Genomic DNA, 22827 nt, shown 5'->3' on the forward strand with positions numbered 1-22827 from the left:
ATCAGTTATTTTAATGCCAATATCTAATTACTCAAATCTGCATTACCCGTGATTCCGTTTTTCTTTCTTTCCTTCCCTCGCTGTGTAACCTGCCGGCCTGCCCGCAGCCCCTCGGCGCTGGGGCGTTGGGGGAGCCCGGGGAGGCGCGGGAGGCCCGGCCTGCCGAGACTACAAACCCATGCATTATTTTTCTGGCTTTTTTGAGCATCAGGTCTTGTTTCCTGTAATGCCTGGTAATTACTGTTTGAAAATTTGGATGATGACATCTTTTAGAGTGGATGTAACTTTCCTTCACTAGACGAATAAATTGCGAGGGGATCGCTTTGTTCGAGTAGAAGCTAGTCTATTTCTAAGTTGCCCATGTTACCAGGGCATATCCCTTCTGGGCTTCCAGGGCCACTCCCGTCTGGTATACTTGCATTCACAAATTGTGTCTCCCGAGCACTGAGAGACTGCTGAAATATCTGCTCAGGTTTTTAGCCTCTAGCAGCGTTACTCTTCCTGCTTTTCCTGAGCTTTGCCCTGTGTGTGCAGTTTACTTTGAGAGGAAAGCACACGGGACACTGGGTTTCTCTTCTTGTAATTTCCTTCTTTATAGGATTTGGCTCCTTAAGTCCTGGCAGTTTCGTTGTTCTCTCAGAGATGACCCTCGGGTTCCTTCTTATATTTTATCTACTTTTATAGTTGGTCTTAGGAGGATAATTGCTTTTGAACAGCTACTTCATCATAGCCAGAGAGACGCCTCTTCCTAGATTACTTTGATTTTTAAAAATTAAAACTATATTAATTGAAGTTTTATATTTTAAACCTATTCACAAGCTGTTAAGTTTAACTTAATATCTAACTCTAATAAAATCTTTTAAAGGACTTTTTGTAACTTCTTAATGAAACATTTTAAACTTCATTTATTAATTTAATACTCTGTTTTTGTTTTAAACTCTTTAACTCATTAAATATTGATTTGATTTTTTAAATCATTTTTATACTTAATTCTAAATCTTCCTAGAATTTAAATATGTTCTCCCATGAAATAAATGATTGTGTCTTCTCAAACAATTTTGAAATTTACCTTCTTAGCTGATTGAAGTAACATTATAAACAGTGATAGAAAGCCTGGACCTATAAATTCAGAAAAGTTTCCCCTGTCCCTAACTACCTGGCCAAGCCTCTTTTGGTAATACCTGTGTCATAAACTCCAAAATTATCCCCAGAATATCAAAAACAATAATAGGTGGCAGTGGTGATCCCGTAGTCTGTCCCTGATCTTGAATGATATCAAGAGTGTGCTTTTCAAGCTAGACAAATTTAACTCCCACTCATCTTTTCCCTGTTTCATGAGTTTTCAGTAATTTTCATACTCTTCCTATTTACTAATTTGATATTTAATTGATATCTAATTAGAGTTCAGGTATTCAGAGTTGTGTCTGCCTCTGTGATAGGAATTCCAAGGTTTTTCTTAGCACTGTGATATGGACTGTTCATTGGAAATGGAGCTCTTTACTGAAGGGCAGTTTAAAGTGGACTTGTCCTTTTTTAATGTTAACAATGTCTCTTATTGAAACCAATATATACAAAATATTTTTACTTAAACATATGATCAATATAAAAATAACTAATGAGGTATTTTACACTCTGTTTTTTAAAAAGATTTTATTTATTTTTAGAGAGGGGAAGGAAGGGAGAACGAGAGGGAGAGAAATGTCACTGTGTGGTTGCCTCTCACACACCCCCTGCTGGGGACCCAGCTGCAACCCAGGCATGTGCCCTGACTGGGAATCGTACCAGTGACCCTTTGGCTAACAGGCCAGCACTGAATCCACTGAGCCACACCAGCCAGGGCTTCACACCCTTTTAAAAAGATTTAGATCTCTATTCTTTTTACTGTTTTTTAATTAGTATATAATTGATACATAATATTAGTTTCTGGTATACACCATAAAGATTCAATAATTGTGTATACTGTGAACTGATCACCATAATAAGTTTAGTTAATATCCATCACCATAGAGTTACACACTTTTTTCTTCTTGTGATCAGATCTTTAAAGATGCGCGCTAGGCAACTTTCAAATATATAATATAGTATTGCTAACTGTACTTACCAGGCTATTAATTAGAGCCCCAAGACTTTTTAATTTTATAATTGGATGTTTATAACAACACTCTTGTTTTAAGTGTTCTGCTAGCTAGTGTTTACATCTCATTTTCTGGACTATCGACTTACTGTTGCTTTTCCCTCTACAGAAGGGCAGACGCTCTCCAGATGTCTTCGGGGAATGACCATGTTTTTCTCCCAATGTCACAAAGACACATCAGTGGCCTCCCTGGGACGATACCCAATGACCTGAAGGCCGTCACTGAAGGAGCTGTGTTAAGTTTTCATAACATCTGCTATCGAGTAAAAGTGAAGAGTGGCTTTCTACTTGGTCGGAAAACAGTTGAGAAAGAAATACTGACGGATGTCAAGTATGTGTATGAACTTTTGTTTAAATAGCTTTATTGATTTACAGTGAACTTTAATAGGTTTTGCCTGTTTTACAAGTGAAGGTGCTATGAACATTTGTGTACATGTCTGTATAGATACATAGACACAGACTTTCATTTCTTTAGGCTTAACTGGGAGTGAAACAGTGGGATCACATGTTAAGTATAAGCTTAATTTTTAAAAGAATGGCTAAACTGTTTTTGAAGTGGTTGTATCATGTGCATCAACTTTTGTTTGAGAATCCAAATAACTAACATGTCATTTAGCTTTTCCCATGTAAGCCCTGTGGTCTAGTGGAAAGAGGCCTGGCTGTGTGACTTACAACTTCCTGATTGTGGGGACGCAGCTGTAATCTCTGAGCTTCAGTTTTCTAGTTTGTGAAATAAAAGATCTGTCCTGGGCATCATGAGCCAGACACTTTAGGTAGTTCTACACTTTATGTTCTTGAAGTGAGATTCCGGAAGTTGAAATGACAATGTACTGTGAGAGTACTTTGGTTTTCAAATAAGCTTGTTTTAAAGGAGTAGCCAGTTTATATAGTCATTTATCATCTACAACAATTTATTTAATGCTTTTCTCCATTATACAGGAAGACAGAAACTAATTAAATGCAAGAAAACTCTAGCTGAGATTAAGTTTTGCAGTGGAAGTCCAACGTAATAGAATTTAGGATCCAGATCAAACAAAACTATGACTTTTATTTTCTTCCTCCAGAAGTGAGTTCATCACGTGGTGGTGGAGTGGGCAGTAGAATGAGGAGGGAAATGAGAACAGAACCTACTTGGAAACCACATCTCTCTATTCTTTCACAGATGACAGCCATGAGGATTGTTCATGCTTTCCTGATATCTAGAAAACTGAGCCTGATTCTTCCTCACTGTGGATGGGGGAGTGCATCTAGGTTTGCTCAGACACCATGGCCTATGTATTTTGTTTAGTTACTTTGTTTGTTTGATAGGAGAAATAACTATTCATAGATAAAACAAGCACTTTTTCTAGCTGAGATTGGAGGGGTGGTTATAAAAGCTTTCACCCGGTATTGACTCTAACCTATATACAATCAGATGTTTTTCATGCTTTTTTGGAATGTTTTATGGGACTGTGATCTTCTCTGTTAGAAGCAGCCAACTGCTTCCAGAAAGGCTAGGAAATGACAGGCATGTGATGGGGAGGAAAGGACTGGACGGAAGATGATTGGATGGTGGTGAGGTCAGAGTCTCTGTAGAACTAGATGGAACTTTTTTCATGCAGCAACACATACTGTCGTACCTTCTTCCTTGTTTCTCTCTTGTATTGACTGAGAAACACTGACTGGGAAAATAGAGAAATGGTAAATGCAAAATTTTATCTTTTGCTAAATGCCTAGGTAGATATGACTGACCTTTTTGAAAGCTGACAAGGTTGTGGAACATATCAAGAAAATGTTGGTCACATCAGACTTTATGCTAATAGAAAGTAAAAAATAATTTGAATATGTGCAAGGTGAGTGGATTTAAAATGCATACTGAATGAGTGTATATTTTTCTTGCTTATGTTTTAAAACTAGTAGAGTAGTAACTCAATATACTAAAATTGTTATATGTTCAAGGCTTTGCAATGTTTTTATAATTCAGTGACATGCATTCCAGCAATAGATGAGTTCATCATTTTGTGCATTTCTGCATTCATAAAAACTGCCTAACCATTTTAAAATCATTCTTTATGTTTTCAATTAAGTTGACATACACGATTATATTGGTTTTAGATGGGCAACATAGTGATTAGACATTTATGTACCTTAGTATGTGATCACCCCTGTATGTCTTGCAGGGCACCAATGTTGTCTTGCTTATTCATATTTCTGTTTTACACACCAGTGAGAAAGGTCATCCTTAATTATAGTTCAAAAAAACTGATGAGTATCTTGATTTTTGTTTTTCCTCTGGACATTTTGTAATATCATTTGTAGAACTAAGTAATTAGAACCTGATGTCCTTGTGGGGGGAAGAAGATAAAATCTGACTATGGGAATTCTAAAAGGTCAGAGTTTACTACCTTATGAAAAAATCACTCTATTATGCTTAGTTTGTACCCATACCTAACATTTCAGTTTTTCTCCATTAAGGCTGAAGATCTATGGCGGGGGGCGGGGGAAATGGTCTATTTTACTAGATATGTGGATATGCTATAGTCTTCAGGGAAATTTTTATCTATTTGGAGATTTCTTAAGTTAATAATTTATTTTGAAATAATTTCAAACTTGTGGGAACATAACCCTTTTATCCAAATTTCCCACCTATAAACATTTCCCTGCACCTGCTAGTCATTTTATCTTTTTAGAGAACCCACTGTCATTAGTATTTTTCTGAACCATTTGAGAACCCTCCATTCTGTGCCCTATTATCCCCAACTCATCCAGTGTGTGTTTTTCAGAAATAAGGGCCCTCTCCTACATAACTGCTCAGTCATTGTCTGGGAGGAGCCCAGGGGATGCAAAGCCCCATAATAGGTACAGTGCTGGGTCCTAAGGGGCCGTTAGTCACCATGCTCTTCATGTAGTAGACTGACTGTCACATCAGGTCTCCTTAGTCTCATCCAACCAGGTATTTTCCTATCTCACCCTAGACGATGTTCATCTTGATTAATTGGTCATGTGGGTGCCTGCCAGCCTTCACCACAATGTTACTATTTTCCCCTCTGTAATTCATAAGTATTATTAGGGGAGACTCTGATATTATTCCAAACCCTATTCTTAAAACCTGAACCCACTTACTTCAGTCTTCATTGATGTCTCCTGTCTGAATCAGGAGTAAATATCCTTACTCCTTACTCCTTACTCCTTATGATCCTTACCAAAGTGTGATTCCTGTTTTCATTTATGTTTTTCATATGGAATAGTTTGCATTCTACTAAAAGGAAAAAGGTTCAGTTGTCACTTCCATTCATTTATTTATATCAGTATAGACTCGTAGATTCACATTTTACTCAGTAGCATTCAAGACTAATGCATTATCATCATTATTTATTTTGATACTCCTATTGTTCCTGATTTGGTCAGTGTGAGACTGTTCAAGGGCGGTTTGTTATTTTTTTTAAAACTCATTGTTTCATTTCTTGAGTATATTGCTGGCACAGCAGAAGTGCCAGACTCAGTGTGTGCTCACCCCGCCTCAGACCTGGAATGAGCTGACGTTCCTTTTTGTGCAGTGTTGTGTTTACAAAGCAAGATCTGGGTGTTTGGAATGTTCATTGCTGTTGGGATGTCATAGCTCCTAGGCTTCTCAGTGGACAGACCTAGGGAACATATGTATATATACACGTATACACACATCTAAACCTTTTTATATCTGTCTGTGTATATAGATTAAAACCCGTGACCTTTAATCTCATACCTCAGAGTTATTTCCACATTTCCATGTTTGCAGAACATGTCAAGAAGTGAAAAACCTGACTCTCATTATTCTAACATTATTACTGATTTGCCCAATTTTCTTGTTCCTTAGTAAGAGCAACCTGCCCACCCCCCAGCTGTGCCCTCTCTTCCTCCCACTTCCCTTTGAGCCTGTGACCTTGGGCACCGGCCGTTGCTGCTCCTCCACCCAGCACATCCATCACCTTTGCACAAAGGAGGAAGGGAAAGTCTAATAGAAATGACTCATGTATTATCTGAACATGATTTATATAAGAGTGTGACTAAGTTGTCTTTCCACTCAGGCTATGCCCATTTTCCATAAATTTTTTGGTACTTCTTGACACTTGTCTTTATTGAAAACATTTGATTTTCCAAATGTATGGTCATTTATTAAAATGTAGAGACTCATTTATTCACCAAATGTGAATGTCTACTGGGGGCCTGACATTGGGCAAGATTCTAGTGACTGGTATGTCCTCGATTCTCAGCAATCTTCTAGTCTAAAGGAGGATTCAGGCAACTTGGAACCTTCCCTGTGTTGTTCTACTGAGATAGAGGGGTTAGAAGACATGGAAGACCCTCACCCTAAACTGGAGGACCAGGGACATGGGGGAGAGAAAGTAAAGCCGGGGTGTGTGTAGGACAGGGTAGGGAAAGACAATGCTCCAAGCTATGGGAATGACATTGACTTCTCACCTCTTAAATGAGATTTACCATTATTCAATAAAACGTAGTAGGCAAGAGAAGAAACCTGTAGCTAAGTTTCATTTCATGTGCTTAGTTTTCACTGTAGCCCACCGTGCTGCATGCTGTGGGGGACAGGGGATGAAAGAAGACGACACAGTTCTGGTTGGCAAGGTTTGACAATAGAGTGAGGGAGACGCGTGTGTGTGTAAATGCTATTAATCAATAAGAAAGGGTGACGGGTTTTGAAGGAGGGTGGGTGGGCTGGGCCAACTTTTTCTGGAAAGGGTCTGATCGTGAATATTTTCCTTGTTATTACCCACACAACTGTGTTGTAACTACTTACCTCTATCACTGTAGCAGGAAAGCAGCCATACATAAATGGGTGTGTGTGGCTTGGTTCTAAACACTTTGTTTTCAAGAACAGAAAACTTGACCACCTGTGGTTTGCTGATCCCTGGACTTGAATGTAAAATCCACGAGGGCTACACCTTTAATTCTCAGCTCTGACCCATGTAGACACATAGTAGACACTGAATAATTGTGTTGAGTGATTGCAGGGAGAATTAGCCACTGCTGCACACGGGAACTCTTGCGGTTTTGACTATCCGTTGTTGTTTTCTGTCATGCTATAGTCTAGTGCGAAAGGAAGCCCAGCTCAGGGACCTGTAAAACTCTTTGTCTTAGAACGCTCACATGCAGTTTCGGGTTCAGCATTTAGGGATGGTGAGTCTTGTTCTGAGTAGATATTTTAAAAACCTGGAAAGGTTTCTGGCAATGAAGTCTTAGTGCGCAACAAGCTTATCTCTGGTCATTATAGAAACAGTCACTAGGTAGCTATTACTGCAGAAAGGTACATTAAGAACTATAGATAAACGTACCTTGAAGGTTCACCCAAACATTGGCGTGTCTTATTGCATCTGGGGAAAAGGCCACTGAAAGAATAAGATGTTTTTCTCTTTTACATCTCGTGCCTGATTCTCCTGACTCACTGTATTTGTCCAGTGTTTCAGTCAGAGGCGCCTCAGTTAGTGAGCAAAGTAGAGGGTGCATTTCACCCTAGCGACCACACGGCATTTTACACTTGTGACAGTTCCAGCACAATAGACAGTGAACGCTGAGTCCTCCTGGATGGAAGCACCGTGTACAGCTGCACTGTGAAGTTTATCACTCGCGACTGCTGTATAATCATCGCGCATACTTGCCTCCGTGAAAGTCATTATCTGGGAATGAAATGGCCTTCTGCTTTGCACCTTCCGTCGGAATAGATACCATGCTCTCTGGGGAATACATTTTGATTTACCTGCCTACTGCACAGCGAGCGGGCTTAGACCCCAGGGTCTTGGAAGGGCCTCATCAGCCCTGCGTTCCATCATCATGCCTGTGTCTGCGGCGGACCTGCTGTTCATTCTCCTTACCCCAGTGCGCTCTCCTTGCCCTTCTCCTGGTTATCTTCAGAGTAAAACTCACACTGTGTTTTTTGCATCCTTCCTCAGTCTCAGCACAGTCAACTCTGACTTGTTTTTTATACCTTCTTGCTCTCTGTCTGAATATTCAAACATCTATATAATTTGTTTGGAATGTGCAATGTCTACGTCATGTCTGTACATCCTGAAATGTCATCCCTAATAGAACGTGGCGTCTCCCACTTCTAAACTGAGAACTTTCCAGTCTACTTGTCTGAACCTTTACAAGAAAGAAAGTGATGTATTTGGAGGGCATATGTTTTACTTATACAGCTGGATTAAGAATTTTGTCAGGGTTTGAGAACCAGTGAGGTTTTCTTCTTAGAGGCTGAGGTGCTTTTTTCTAGCCACTGAATTTCACTTCAGACATAATGTTTCTTGGTCTGACTGGGTTTGAATGGTGAAAGTATTAATACTGATGATTCTAGAATTCCATTGAGTACGTAATTATGTAGGACCTGAGTAGGTAGCAAATGAAGTGACTTGAAATGATTTTCTTTTTTTTTTTTTTAATTAATTTATTTACTTTTTAAATACATTTGTCTCTCCCTTCCCCCCACCTCTTTCCCTTGCCCCCTCCCACCTTCCCTCCCTCAGCTCTTCCCCTTTGGTTTTGTCCATGAGTCCTTGCTATATGTTCCTTGACTTTCCCCTTCCCTTCCCTTTCCCTGCCCCCCCCCCTCTTGTCTCTGTTGATTTCTTTTCCTTTCAGTGTTGCTGGTCATATTTTCCTTGCTTCTTTGCATTGTTGGTTAGGTTCCGCTTATAGGTGAGATCATATGGTATTTGTCTTTCGCCCCCTGGCTTATTTCGCTTAGCATGATGCTCTCCAGTTCCATCCATGCTGTCGCAAAGTTTAGTACTTCTTTTTTCTTTCTGCTGCGTAGTATTCCATTGTGTATATGTACCATAATTTTTTGATCCAGTCATCTACTGATGGGCATTTAGGTTGCTTCCAACACTTGGCTATTGTAAATTGTGCTGCTATGAACATTGGGGTGCATAGGTTCTTTTGTATTGGCGTTTTGGTGTTCTCAGGGTATAGTCCCAGCAGGGGAATCGCTGGATCAAAAGGCAGTTCCATTTTCAGCTTTCTGAGGAAATTCCACACTGCTTTCCATAGTGGCTGCACCAGTCTGCATTCCCACCAATAGTGGACTAGAGTTCCCTTTTCTCCACAGCCTCGCCAGCACCTGTTGTTTGTGGATCTGTTTATGATGGCCATTCTGACCGGTGTGAGGTGATACCTCATGGTGGTTTTGATCTGCATTTCTCTGATGGCTAGTGATGCAGAGCATCCTTTCAAATGCCTCTGGGCCCTCTGTATCTCCTCCTTAGAAAAGCATCTGCCCAGGTCCTTTGCCCATTTTTTGATTGGATCGTTTGTCTTCTTGGAGTCAAGTCGAGTGAGTTCTTTGTATATCTTGGAGATCAAACCTCTATCTGATGTATCATTAGCAAATATATTTTCCCAAATGGTTGGCTCCCTTTTCATTTTGCTGATGTTTTCTTTAGCCGTGCAGAAGCTTCTTATTTTGATGAGGTCCCACTTGTTTATTCTTTCCTTTATGTCCCTTGCTTTAGGAGACATATCAGTGAAAAAATTGCTGCGTGGGATATCTGAGAGTTTCCTGCCAATGTTCTCCTCTAGGACTTTGATGGTGTTGCGACTTATATTTAAGTCTTTTATCCATCTTGAGTTTATTTTTGTGTATGGTGTCAGCTGATGATCCAATTTCAATTTTTTGCATGTAGCCATCCAGCTCTCACAACACCATTTGTTGAAGAAGCTGTTATTGCCCCATTTTATGCTTCTGCCCCCTTTGTCGAATATTAGATGTCCATAGAGACCTGGGCTTATTTCTGGGCTTTCTATTCTGTTCCACTGGTCTATGGGTCTGTTCTTGTGCCAGTACCAGATTGTTTTGAGTATAGTGGCTTTGTAGTAGAGTTTGATGTCCGGTATTGTGATCCCTCCTACTTTGTGTTTCTTTCTCAAAATTGCTGTGGCTATTCGAGGTCGTTTATGGTTCCATATAAATTTTTGAAATGTCTGTTCTATTTCTGTGAAATACGTCATTGGTATCTTAATAGGGATTGCGTTGAATCTATAAATTGCTTTTGGTAGTATGGACATTTTAAGGATATTAATTCTTCCAATCCATGTGCACGGTATATGCTTCCATTTATTTGTGTCTTCCTTAATTTCTTTTTTCAATGTTGCATAGTTTTCTGCATACAGGTCTTTTGTGTCTTTGGTTAAATTTATGCCTAGGTACTTTATCTTTTTTCGTGCTATATCGAATGGTATATTTTTCCTGATTTCTTCTTCTTCTATTGCATTGCTGGTGTACAAAAACGCCTTTGATTTCTGAATGTTGACTTTGTATCCTGCTGTTTTGCCAAATTCACTTATTAGGTTGAGGAGTTTTTTGGTAGAGTCTACAGGGTTCTCTATGTACACTATCATGTCATCTGCAAACAATGATAGTTTTACTTCCTCCTTTCCTATTTGGATGCCTTTTATCTCTTTCTCTTGTCTGACCGCTGTGGCTAGGACTTCCAATACGATGTTGAAAAGAAGCGGTGAGAGCGGACATCCTTGTCGTGTTCCCGATCTTAGTGGGAAAGCTTTCAGTTTTTGCCCGTTGAGTATGATATTGGCTGTAGGTTTTTCATATATGGCCTTTATTACGTTGAGGAATGCCCCATTGATTCCCATTTTGCTGAGTGTTTTGATCATAAATGGGTGCTGTACCTTGTCAAATGCTTTTTCTGCATCTATCGAGATGATCATGTGGTTTTTGTCTTTTCTTTTATTGATGTGGTGTATCACGTTTACTGATTTGCGTATATTGAACCATCCCTGCATCCCGGGGATGAATCCCACTTGATCATGATGGATAATCTTTTGAATGTATTGCTGGATGCGGTTTGCCAATATTTTGTTGAGGATTTTAGCATCTATGTTCATCAGCGAAATTGGCCTGTAGTTTTCTTTCTTTGTAGGGTCTTTATCTGGTTTTGGGATCAGGGTGATGCTGGCCTCATAGAAGGAGTCTGGCAGTCTTCCCTCCTCTTGGATTTTTTGGAATAGTCTGAGAAGGACAGGGGTTAGCTCTTCCTTAAATGTTTTGTAAAATTCTCCTGGGAAACCGTCTGGCCCTGGGCTTTTGTGTGCTGGGATTTTCTTGATTACTGCTTCAATTTCCCCAACTGTTATCGGTCTGTTCAAGCTTTCTGTTTCTTCCTCCTTCAGTGTTGGAAGATTATACTTTTCTAAAAATTTGTCCATTTCATCAAGATTTTCAAATTTCTTGGCATATAATTGTTCATAGTAGTTTCTGACGATCCTTTGTATTTCTGTGGTATCAGTTGTTATTTCTCCTCTTTCATTTCTGATATTATTAATTTGGGTCCTCTCCCTTTTTTTCTTGATGAGTCTGCTTAAAGGTTTGTCCACTTTATGAATCTTTTCAAAGAACCAGCTTCTGGATTGGTTGATCCTCTGAATTGTTCTTTTTGTCTCTATGTCATTCAGTTCTGCTCTAATCTTGACTATTTCCTTCCTTCTACTTGCTCTGGGATTTATTTGTTGTTGTTTCTCCAGTTCTTCAAGTTGTAGTGTTAGGTCTTTTATTTGAAATGTTTCTATCTTTTTAAGGTAAGCCTGTATTGCTATGAACTTCCCTCTCAGGACCGCCTTTGCTGTGTCCCATAGGTTTTGGACAGTTGTCTGTTCATTTTCATTTGTTTCCAGAAATTTTTTGATTTCTTCTCTTATCTCATTATTGACCCATTCATTGTTTAATAGTGTACTGTTCAGTCTCCATGAGTTTGCAAGTTTTTGAAGTTTCTCTTTGAGTTTGATTTCGAGTTTCAAGGCCTTGTGGTCTGAGAAAAAGTTTGGTATTATTTCAATTTTCCTGAATTTACTGAGGCTTGCTTTGTGTCCTATCATGTGGTCTATCTTTGAAAAACTGCCATGAGCATTTGAAAAGAATGTGTATTTTTCTTCTTTGGGATGTAAGATTCTATATATGTCGGTTAAGTCTCTTTGATTCAGTGTTTCATTCAGCGCCACAATATGTTTATTAATGTTTTGTTTGGAAGATCTGTCCATTTTTGACAGTGGGGTGTTGAAATCCCCTACTATCAGTGTGTTGCTATCTATATCTTTTTTGAAGTCATCCAACAATTTCCTTATAAACTTGGGGGCTCCTATACTGGGAGCATATAAGTTTACAATGTTGATGTCTTCTTGATAGATTCTTCCTTTAAGTATGATAAAGTGCCCCTCTGGGTCTCTCTTTATGGCCTTTCCTTTGAAATCTACTTTGTCTGATACAAGTATGGCAACGCCAGCCTTTTTTTCATGTCCATTTGCTTGGAATATTATTTTCCATCCCTTTACTTTCAGTCTGTGTAGGTCTTTTGCTCTGAGGTGGGTCTCTTGTAGGCAGCATATGTGTGGGTCATGTTTTCTTATCCATTCAGCTACCCTGTGTCTTTTGATTGGGGCATTTAGTCCATTCACATTGAGAGATATTACTGATAGAAACTTACTCATCTTTTTTCTTTGTACTTGTGTTCCTCCCTGTCTCATTCTTTTCCTTCATCTGCTTAAACCAGTCCCCTTAGTATATCTTGGAGTGCTGGTTTGGTAGAGATGTATTCTTTTAGCTTTCTTTTGTCTGGGAAACTCCGTATTTCTCCTTCTATTTTAATGGAGAGCCTAGCTGGGTAGAGCAGCCTTGGCTGTAGGCCCTTGCTTTTCATGGCTTGGAATATTTGTTGCCATTCCCTTCTGGCTTGTAGTGTTTCTGTTGAGAAGTCAGCTCCTAGGCGTATTGGGGCCCCCTTGTATGTTACTTTCTCCTTCTCTCTTGCTGCCTTGAGGATTCTCTCTTTGTCTTTGACATTTGCCATTTTAATGATGATGTGTCTTGGAGTGGACCTCCTTGGGTCCTTCTTGAGTGGGGTTCTCTGTGCCTCCTGGATCCATGAGAGCCTTTCTCTCCTCAAATTAGGGAAATTTTCCATCATTACTTTTTCGAGGAGGTTCTCTATTCCTTGCTCCTCTTCTTCTCCTTCTGGTATCCCTATTATATGGATATTATTGCGTTTCAGGTTGTCCTGCATTTCCCTAAATGCTTCTTCATTCTTTTTGAGCCGTTTTTCCATTTCTTGTTCTTTCTGGGAGCTTTTTTCTACCTTGTCCTCCATCTCACTGATTCGATCCTCAGCTTCATCCAGCCTGCTTTGGATTCCTTCTACTGTGTTCTTCAATTCAGAAATGGTATTCTTCATATCCTCTTGTGTCTTCTTGATAGTTTCTATGTCCTTTTCCAGGCTGATATAGTTTGCTATAAGATCCTGATAGTTTCTCTGCAGTTTCTCATAGTTCTCTTTGAGCTGGCTGAGCTCATTGAGCTTCCTTAGAACCATTGTTTTGAATTCAGTATCTGATAGTTCCCTTGCCTCTATTTCATTTAGCTCTCTCTGTGGGGAGTCCCCTTTTCCACTCATTTGGGGGGGAACTTCTTTTTCTTCCCATTTTTGTGAGAGTCTGTTAAGTATTTTTGTCCTTTACTTTTCTTTCTGGGCTTGCCTCTGATGATGTCAGTTGTTGACCCTATAGGGCCTTGGGTTGTTTGTTTGAGCCTTTCAGGAGTCTAATGCCTGTGTCTGACTCCTGCTTGGAGCAGCTCTGTGACCCCTTCGGTCAGGGCTGGGCTATTTTTTGGGATCTCTCTGCGCTCTCACGAGAGCTCCTTGAGCGCGTTCCCAGTGCGGCAGGGTTCCCCACCTGCCTGGGCTCGCATGTGTTTGCCCCAGACCAGGGGGCTTATTCGCGACCTCCCGTGCTCATCTGGCCTCCCTGGCACGCGAGCTTCGCGGCACTGGTCAGTTTAGGGTCTTCTATTGTGTGTTTTCCCCGCTTTTGGCTCTTTGGGTGCGTTGCTTGCCCTCGCCAAATGGGGACTATGGAAATGGGAGGAAATCAGCTCTAGGACTCTCCGGTTAATCCTGTTTCTGGTCTCTCCTCCAGGGACTCTGGGCAGCTCTACTTATTTTGTGGGCTGCTCCGCAATCGCGGCGGGTAGGTCAATTTACGCCTGCCCTTGCCCCTCTGTGCAATCCCTCGCAGGCCGTATGGGTGCCAGTCTGTGTGAGGCCTTGCCGGCAGGTGCAAGCGTTCGCCAGCCCGCGTGGGTCACACACACGCTCGCCAACCCTCGCCAGTCACTCGGCGCAAGTGTGCGCGCCTGCTCTGGGTGTTTTGAGGGTGTCTATGTTTGCTTTTCGGCTTTTGGCTCTTTGGGGGTGTGGCCTCTTCCCGGGCAATGGAGACTTCGGCAAGGAGAAGGAGTCAGGACTCCCCGGTTCCTCCTCCCGTTCTTTCCCCAGTGCCTCCGTTTCTAGTCTCCCCTTAGGGGCCTCTGGGCAGGGCTGTGACCCCTTCGGCCGAGGATCCAACCCCTGTGCGGACTGCGTTTCAATCGCAGGCAGTCTGGTTCATGCGCACCCCGCTTCTGCCTCTTTGGGGTCGCGCCTTTCCAGCCCACAATGGAGACTACCGAACGAGGAGGGAGTCGGGACTCCCCGGTTCCTCCTCCCCTTCTTTCCCCAATGCCTCCGTCTCCAGTCTCTCCTCAAGGCTCTCCCAGCCAGTCTGCACTCAGCCCCGTAGCTCACAGGCGAACAAGCTGTGTGCGGAGCGCACAAAAGGCAGGTTAATTGATTCCCTTATGCCTGAGCGAGATGGTAGCTGCAGAGTGGGAAGTGCGTTATCACCCGGGCTCCACCGGCCGCAGTCTCAGTTCTCTTCACAAAGTTTTCCTCACCAGTCTTTTCCCAGACACCAGCCCACCCTGCTGCCGCCTGTACCCAGCGATCAAGGAGGGTGGCTGCCGCTGCAACTTTTGCGTTTGCCCTTTAAATGTCTTTTTGCATCCCCAGCCACCTGTCTCTGGCAGAGAGCGCCCCTAAGCTTTTTGGGGTTGCGTTTTGTCTGTATTTTCTCGGCTTTAGCTGCTGTAGTTTAGGGGTTCCTGTTTATGATTCAGACCCCGTTCTTCTCGGGGGACGCTAACTGGCCGTTTCAATGCCCCTCTGGTGCCAGTGCCCGTGCGCACCCAGACCACCCTCTCGAGCCTCCACCGCAATTCTCACCCGTTGGGATGTGTGAGAGTCGAATCCGCTGGCCGCGGCACCAAGGCTCCTCTCCCACTATCGCTCCACTGTTTTCCAGGTGATTACTCCATTATTTAGTTGCAATTCCAGTTTGGTTTTGGGAGGAGGTCAGCGTGACTCCCTTTCACTCCTCCGCCATCTTTTCTCTCCTCTGAAATGATTTTCAACAAGCACTACTCACGACCTGTGATACACCTTTCATTGTGAAAAGAGAAATCAATTTAACAGATCTTTTACCTCAAGGAACCTTGAATGTTTGTGCGTCCTTTTCCAAAAAGTGTTAAGTGGCTTAGAAAAATAGCAGAAAGGAATTTAGAAAGACCGGAGCCATTTTTCATGTGGGGGCTGAAGACTGATGACATCCTCTGTATACTAGACATTTATTCATTGCCAAGTTGGTTTCTCTTTCCTTTAGAGGTTGGTTTGTGCTGGTTTTCTGTCTAATTCCATCGACTTTCATTGAGTGTCCCAAATGCAGACCCTAAATTTTTAGAACCAGTTTTCAACTGACCCAGTAAATCGGCTGTTTCTGCATTGACAGTGGGATCATGAGACCCGGCCTCAACGCCATTCTGGGACCCACAGGTGGAGGCAAATCCTCGTGAGTATAACAGAGAGGAGCCATAAGCTTCCCCTTTGCAGTTTTCACGTGCTTTTAAAGATCACTTTTGTGAGGGCAGGTGTTAGCTGAATGTCTGCCGCACGTCTGGTCTGGCTCTAGGCGGTATAGATCACTTGCAGTTCTGCCAGCTGTGGCTCTGTCCTCAGGAGGAGGAAGTCTTGTTAGGCCAGCTTTACTAACAGGACGTGATAGGTGATTGGCATGCAGTTGTCAGCAATGACTTCAGCGAATGGGGTGGGAAAGGAAGGGGATGACATGAAGGTGGGGAGAGGGAGCGGTAGGAATAAGGGAAGGCTTGAGTCTCAGCTAAAGGAGCACATTGCCCGGGGGACCCCCAAGGCCAGAGAGCTTAGAGGGCTCTTTGAGAGGTCTGTGCTGGACCTGCCAACAGCGCTTTGTTGGCATGTTTTTGGGCTTTGTTGTAGCACAGAGTTAAAAAAAGGAAGTTGAGAATTAAAATATGTAATTATAGTTGAACCATAGAATTCTTGATCAGTTAATTTTTAACTTGAGCAGATACTGGATTCAGAGTAGCTTAGAGATATAGCATCAGTTGAAGGAAAAAAAACACAGCATTTTTTTTTTTTAAGGTTGTTAGATATCTTAGCTGCAAGGAAAGATCCCCAGGGATTATCTGGAGATGTTTTGATAAACGGAGCGCCTCGACCTGCTAACTTCAAATGTAACTCAGGTTATGTGGTACAGGTAAGTGTTCGTGGAATTGCATTTTAGATTTCCCGGTTTTCACGTGCAAGTTCCTTGGCTGATAGTTCAGTGTGCTTCCCATTGATTCCACAACTTGGACATAGAAAGAACTTCCCTTACACCAGCTTTTTATAATGTCCCAAAAGATGTAGGGTAATGTTAAGTGAAAAGGTAGGGAGAATCTAGGACATGATCCTTTTAAGGACAATGATAACTGTTTTAGTTATAGAATATGGCCTTTCTAAGGGCAGTGATACAGATTCTACTTATCATATTCCCAGAAGATGCTACTGTTTTGTTTTTTCCCCTACATTCACCTCTCTAGCTTAGTAAGAGGTTTTGTCAAATCCTTGTATAAAGCATTCTGAAAATGTCTGCTAATAATAATCTTACTTACCTGTATTCTATTCAGATGTATAAATAGGGAATGAGAATTATTCCACCAGGCTTTGTAGCTATCCAAATATGGAGTTATTTGTATAATTTGTATAATTACAAGTTCATCATTAGCTAGAACATTCCCTTGAGTATGTTATTTTTGTGGATTAAGTTATATGTTCTAAAGAGTGATAGTAGTAGAAAAGACCTGACATGTCTTGTTAAAATCGATTTTGCCTTAAGGATGATGTTGTGATGGGAACTCTGACAGTGAGAGAAAATTTACAGTTCTCAGCAGCTCTTCGCCTTCCATCAACTATGACGAATCGTGAAAAGAATGAACGGATAAACATGGTCATTCAAGAGTTAGGTCTGGCCAAAGTGGCAGATTCCAAGGTAATGTGGAAAGAACTGGTGGTACCATCGCCTGCCGAGGCCCCCCCCCCCCGCCCCCGCGAGGGCAGTGTTACTCTTATTCAGACGTTTTCCGTAATGTGTGTGGTCAAAGGTGGCTGCCTTCTGTAATGATGAAAACAGTGACTACCTGCGTAATAGAAAGGTGAACATTAACAAGGAAAAGAAGAGCAAAAAACGACCGGATCCTGGAAGTGAAGTGTGACAGTGCGGGCTACCACGCAGAAGTGTCTTTGCCAAGACCAGGCGCCCCTTCCCTATGACGGCAGCTCGTGCTCCTCCCCGACACTGATGGTCTTATTCATATCTGTCCGCTAACTTTCTTGCTTTCTGTTTTCTTTTTTCCCTTTTAGCTTTTCTTCCTCTCTTCCTCCAGGGGCCTTTGTGTGTTTTTTGGAGGTATATTTCTGGAATTCATAAATGATGAAAATCCCGGGGTTCTTGCTCTGTATGTTTCATTTTGCTGTAATTTGGCTTGGAAAATATTTTCAGCAAAATTAGTGTGTATTTTAATTTGGGTGGCATCCAAGTTGTTTGCCTTTAGCCTTTCTTATCGCCAGCATTTTCTCTCTAGCCCCTCCGTCCCTGTCTTCCTCTCTCCCTTCCTTCTGCCTGTGTTACTTACAGGCTGTCCTGTGCTGGGCTCCCTTAGGGTTTATAGATGATGGTGGTGGGTGAGAGACAGAAGCAACTGCCCATGTGGGTCATGCAGGATAAAGAAGAAGAAATGCGATGAGTGAGTGAATGACTTAGAGCTGATGTACAGACATGAAAGATTTGCTGGGCAGGCATTTGAAGCTTTGGGTGAAGGTGAGCTTTTCAGATTGTCCTGGCTCTAGTTTAACCCCCTTGCAATATCCCTCACCTAGAGGTAATGAAAATGGGGGTATTCTGCTGGCTGCTGCTTAGCATGATGCTTTCTGACAGTCTTTCATATAAAGTGTATTTAGCTGTATTTTATTTGGAAGAAGTCTGAGCTGATATCATTTACCACTAATTTTTGGATGGTAGAAGTGAGCTTTCTTAGCTGCCAAGACCCAGTTCTTGAGTTTACTGGAGGACTTTTTTTGTTGGGGAGAAAAGGACGTAGAAGACTAACACATTATAGATGCTTTCACCTATTCCTCTCCTGCCTTTATCTCCCTTTTTGGACTGTGATTTCACTGTGTCAGAGCCATGTCTTCAAGTTCCAGCTTCTGACTTAAAACTTTGATCTGATAAGGAACATATGGAACAGTTTAAAACATGGGTTTCACATCAGGCTTAGCCGCGTACCAGCTTGAAAATGAGCCTCAGTTTAATTTAAGAGACACCCACCTCTTCTCCCAGATATTCATTCATTTGTTGTTCAGAATAAGAGAGGACATGAGATAAAATACCTCTTACAGGGTTGGCTCATGTCAGAGCTCAACAAATGGTAGTGGCTATTTGTTATTGTTAATAATGATACCATTTGTGTGTTAGGTTGGAACTCAGTTTACCCGTGGTGTGTCAGGAGGAGAAAGAAAAAGGACTAGTATCGGAATGGAGCTTATTACCAATCCATCCATCTTGTTCCTGGATGAGCCCACGACCGGCTTAGACGCAAGCACAGCAAATGCTGTCCTCTCACTCCTGAAGAGGTAAACACTATGGGAACATTACTCTTGCATTCATGCGTATCTGGTGGCCTGCTGTGTGCCAGGTATTAATCTTGGCTCAGTGGATTTGGCAATGAACACAACACACACACATTTCTTCTTTCTCTTTTTGCAGGGGGACAGTCACTTAACAAGTAGAAGTGTTTGAAGAAGATTGAAGCAGGATGAGAGCATAGGGAAGGCTGATGTGGTGGGGGTGGAGGTGCCATATTCCATAGTAGGGTGGTCAGGGAAGGCCTCAGTGATGGGCCATTGGAGCTATGAGCGGGACCTGGGTACCTGGGGGAAGTGAGTTCCAGTCGGAGGGAACAGCCAGTGCCCCTGAAGCAGACCATGTATGTCTAATGTGTTTGGAACCTAAAAGGCCAGAGGGCCTAGGACCCAGAGACCTAAGATAAGTGGGAAGTTGGTTAGTGAATTAGTTTGCTTTGGCTGCTTAACATAGTACCACAGACGGGGTGGTTTATGCAACAGAAATTCATTTTTTCACAGTCTTGTAGGCCAGGAGTCCAAGATCAAGGTGTTGTCAGGATTGTTTCTTCTGAAGCCTTTCTCTTTGGCTTGTAGCTGCCTTCTCACTGTGTCTTCACTTCATATTCCCTCGGTATGTGCATGCTGATCGCCTCTTCTTGTAAGAACACTAATCTTTATTGGATTAAGGCTCACCCATATGACCTTCTTTAGCTTTAATTACCTCTTTAAAGATTCTGTCTCTAAATAGACACATTCAGAGGTAATGGGGCTTAGGAGTTCAACATACGAATTTTGGGGGGAGACACAATGCGGCCCTTAACAGTTAGAATAGGACATGAGATGAAACTGAGTGGAATGCAGATTATATAGGCCACTAAAAAAGTAAGAACTCTGGCTTTTACTGTCCCTAGATGACATAGGAAGCTTTTAGAGACTTTTATTTTTATATAATAGGATTTATTTTAATTTTTCAGTCTAAAAGAACTCCAAAATCAAAAACTAAACAATACTCATATACAAGGGGGAACACTCTCCAAAAAAACAAACTGGGATTATCTTCTAGAGGGCAGGCCCCTTGTAGTACAGGCTTCCCCCGCTAGGTGTGTGTTCTAGGAGCCCATCTGTATGGGTGGACCAGCGGGCATTGTTGTGAGACGCTGTGTTCACCTTCAGTGAATTTTTATTGAAGACGCTTTCAACACATTTGCCCATTTCATGATGGGTGATTTACGAGTGCACCTGCCTACACAGTGCCAAGTGCTCAGCAGTTTTTGACCAAAGCAAGGCATGACCCCCCATGCCCCACCCTCCCTATTTACCTGATCTCACCCCAAGTGACTTTTTGTTTGTTTGTATCCATGGATGAAAAAAATTGTCAGAGGGAAACCTCTTGCCTATTTAGAAGAAGTGAAACAAAAAACTGCAGAGGCACGAAAAGGTATCAAAATCGATCAGTTCAGGAACTGTTTTGAGCAATAGAAAAAATTCTTGATTGTTGTATTGCATCAAATAGAGAGTGCTTAAAAGGTGGCTGACCTTTTAAACATGTAAAAATATACAATTTTTTATAAAGAAATTCCAGTTTTTTTTTTGTTCCCCCTTGTGTACAGCATCAACATTTTCAGAGCATTTACATTAGAAAATGTTGTCTTTATTCAATCATATGATAATACTGTATATACCACAATAAGATTTACAAAAACAGTCACATCAGCAGTCATACACACACCACAAGTTTACATTTCAACACACAAGAAGAAATATACATCTTCCCAGCACTCTGTTTCCTCCTCACGGCCGCGTGAGCCCTGGCCAGCAGAGCAGGTCTCCCCACGTGATTTTAGAACTTCAGCTTTTAAAACATAATGGTGGCTGCTGTAGAAGCCACATCCTTTCCAGACCCAAAATAAAATGAGATATTTGCCATTTAAAAACAACGACCAATAAGCATGAATGAGCATGGTGACATTTACCCACCAAAAGATGTTTAAAATAATTGCATGAAAGGAAAAAGAAATAAACATATTGCAGAGCAGTTTTATTTATATAAATAAATATATGCTATAGCTAAGACCGCCTAAACATAGAACTGTTCTTAAAGTTGGATAAAGTAATTATTTATGTTCAAATTACAACTTGCTGACAATTCTAATGAAAACAAACTGAGCCGGTGAAGGTTCAGACTCACACTCCAGCACAGTGTCATTTCACACACGGTCATGCCCCCGCGGCCGTGAGAGGGAGTGGTGACCTGTCGCTGTGTTCTGATGTAAGGCACTAAGTCTGGATATGCCATGCATTCGCCTTTTGTCGCATTGCCTATTCCATACCAGTGAATTCTTTGAAATGAAAAATAATAAACATCGCAGGACATGGCGCCCTTTAATGACATACAGCATTTGAAATCTTTCAGACAAAGGTCTGAAAACAGCCTTTTAATGTAAGCCTGACTCTTCAAAAACATATAATTTTTCTTTTTTCAATGCTTGATTTCAACATCACTCGAAAATATACCCAGACTGTACAGTTGGACAAGGGTGAGTGAAGAGAAACCAGTCAGGAGGCTGTTTTTAGTAGCTCAGTTGAGTCTCTGACTAGGATGGTAGGGGTGAGGGGTGAGAAGTGGGGGGATTCTGGATTTATTTTGAAGACAGGGTCCGTAGGGTTAGCTCATTCATTGGATGTGGGGTGTGAGTATTGAGAGGATGACTTCTAAGATTTGGGGACTGAAAAATGGGAGAATGGAGTAAAGGGAATCGCATTTCCTTTTATCAAGAAAGAATACTGAGACAGTTATGTTCATTGAAATTTCAAAAGTCAAGGTTTTGGACATTTTTTTTACATTAATTTTTTTAACGTTTCAATCTTACAGAAAAAGTACAAGATTTGTACCAGGAAGTCCCACATCCCCTTACCTATATCCCACAACTCTTAGCATTTAATGCTTTTGCTCTTCCTCTGTTCTCTTCCTCCTCCACACCTACCTCGGTATTTCTTTTTTAAACATTATTCCTTGTCACTTCTAAACTCTCTGGATAGTAACTCGAAAAAATGACACTCCTTGTACATTATCACTTTACACACCTCCCAGTGAGGAAGTCACATTGATACTATTCTTACCATCTAATCCATAGGCTCCAGCCCGGCTCCAGCCCGACTTCAGCAGCTGCCCCAGAAGAGTCTGTTTTTCCTTTCTGTCTCAGGATCCTCTCCAGAAATCCTCTTTTCAAAGCCTGAGCAGTTCCTCAGTCTTCCTTGCCTCATGTCCTAACTGGTCTTTGAGAGTACATTTAATAGTGTGGTCCTGAACCTCAGTCCCTCCAGTAAGTTTTCTCATGACTAGATAAGGCCGTGAATTCTTGGCAGGAATAACACAGAGGTGATGCTGTGTACTTGGTGTATAACATCAGGGGCTGCATGGTTCTGACTTCTCCCGCCATGGATGATGTTAACTGTCATCACCTGGTTCTGTTTCTGCTGGGTTTCTCTGCTGTGAAATGACTAGGTTCCCTTTGTAATGGATTTGTATTTAATCAGGGGAGATAATCAGGTATTACGCCAATATCCCATTCCTCATCAAATCTCCACCCACCAGTTTTAGCCTATACTGACACCTGCGGCCTGTGGCCACTAGTGTGGCCTAGTGGTGATTTGGTTGCCAAGTGGCGATTTTCGATTTTCTTCATTCTTTCCTCATATATTAGTTCACATTCTACTGTAAAGAAGTTTTCCATGAGTTTATTATAATCATTTCAGTTCCAAACTAACACATGATTGTTCTTTTTAGTCTTCACCCTTCCCATGTGTGTGACTTTTCAGACAGTGAGAAACTTGATTTTCATTATCTCAATGTATTTGCTTACTGGCACAACT

General features: G+C 41.6%; 1 protein-coding gene across 1 annotated transcript in view; it reads left to right on the forward strand.

Moving 5' to 3' along the window:
* The window catches only part of LOC129085364 (broad substrate specificity ATP-binding cassette transporter ABCG2-like), a 79138-nt gene that overhangs the window by 22849 nt on the left and 33462 nt on the right, over positions 1 to 22827 (forward strand). Inside the window, exons 2-6 of the mRNA XM_054591756.1 lie at positions 2244 to 2465; positions 15764 to 15823; positions 16435 to 16549; positions 17171 to 17323; positions 18806 to 18963. Of these exons, the coding sequence (XP_054447731.1) occupies positions 2263 to 2465; positions 15764 to 15823; positions 16435 to 16549; positions 17171 to 17323; positions 18806 to 18963 (689 nt within the window). The 5' untranslated portion in view covers positions 2244 to 2262. The remainder of the gene's footprint in view (positions 1 to 2243; positions 2466 to 15763; positions 15824 to 16434; positions 16550 to 17170; positions 17324 to 18805; positions 18964 to 22827) is intronic.

The sequence above is a fragment of the Pteronotus mesoamericanus genome, unplaced genomic scaffold (assembly GCF_021234165.1).
Source record: "Pteronotus mesoamericanus isolate MK-2021 breed Mesoamerican mustached bat unplaced genomic scaffold, CSHL_Meso_final scaffold_232, whole genome shotgun sequence".
Taxonomy (NCBI): Eukaryota; Metazoa; Chordata; class Mammalia; order Chiroptera; family Mormoopidae; genus Pteronotus; species Pteronotus mesoamericanus.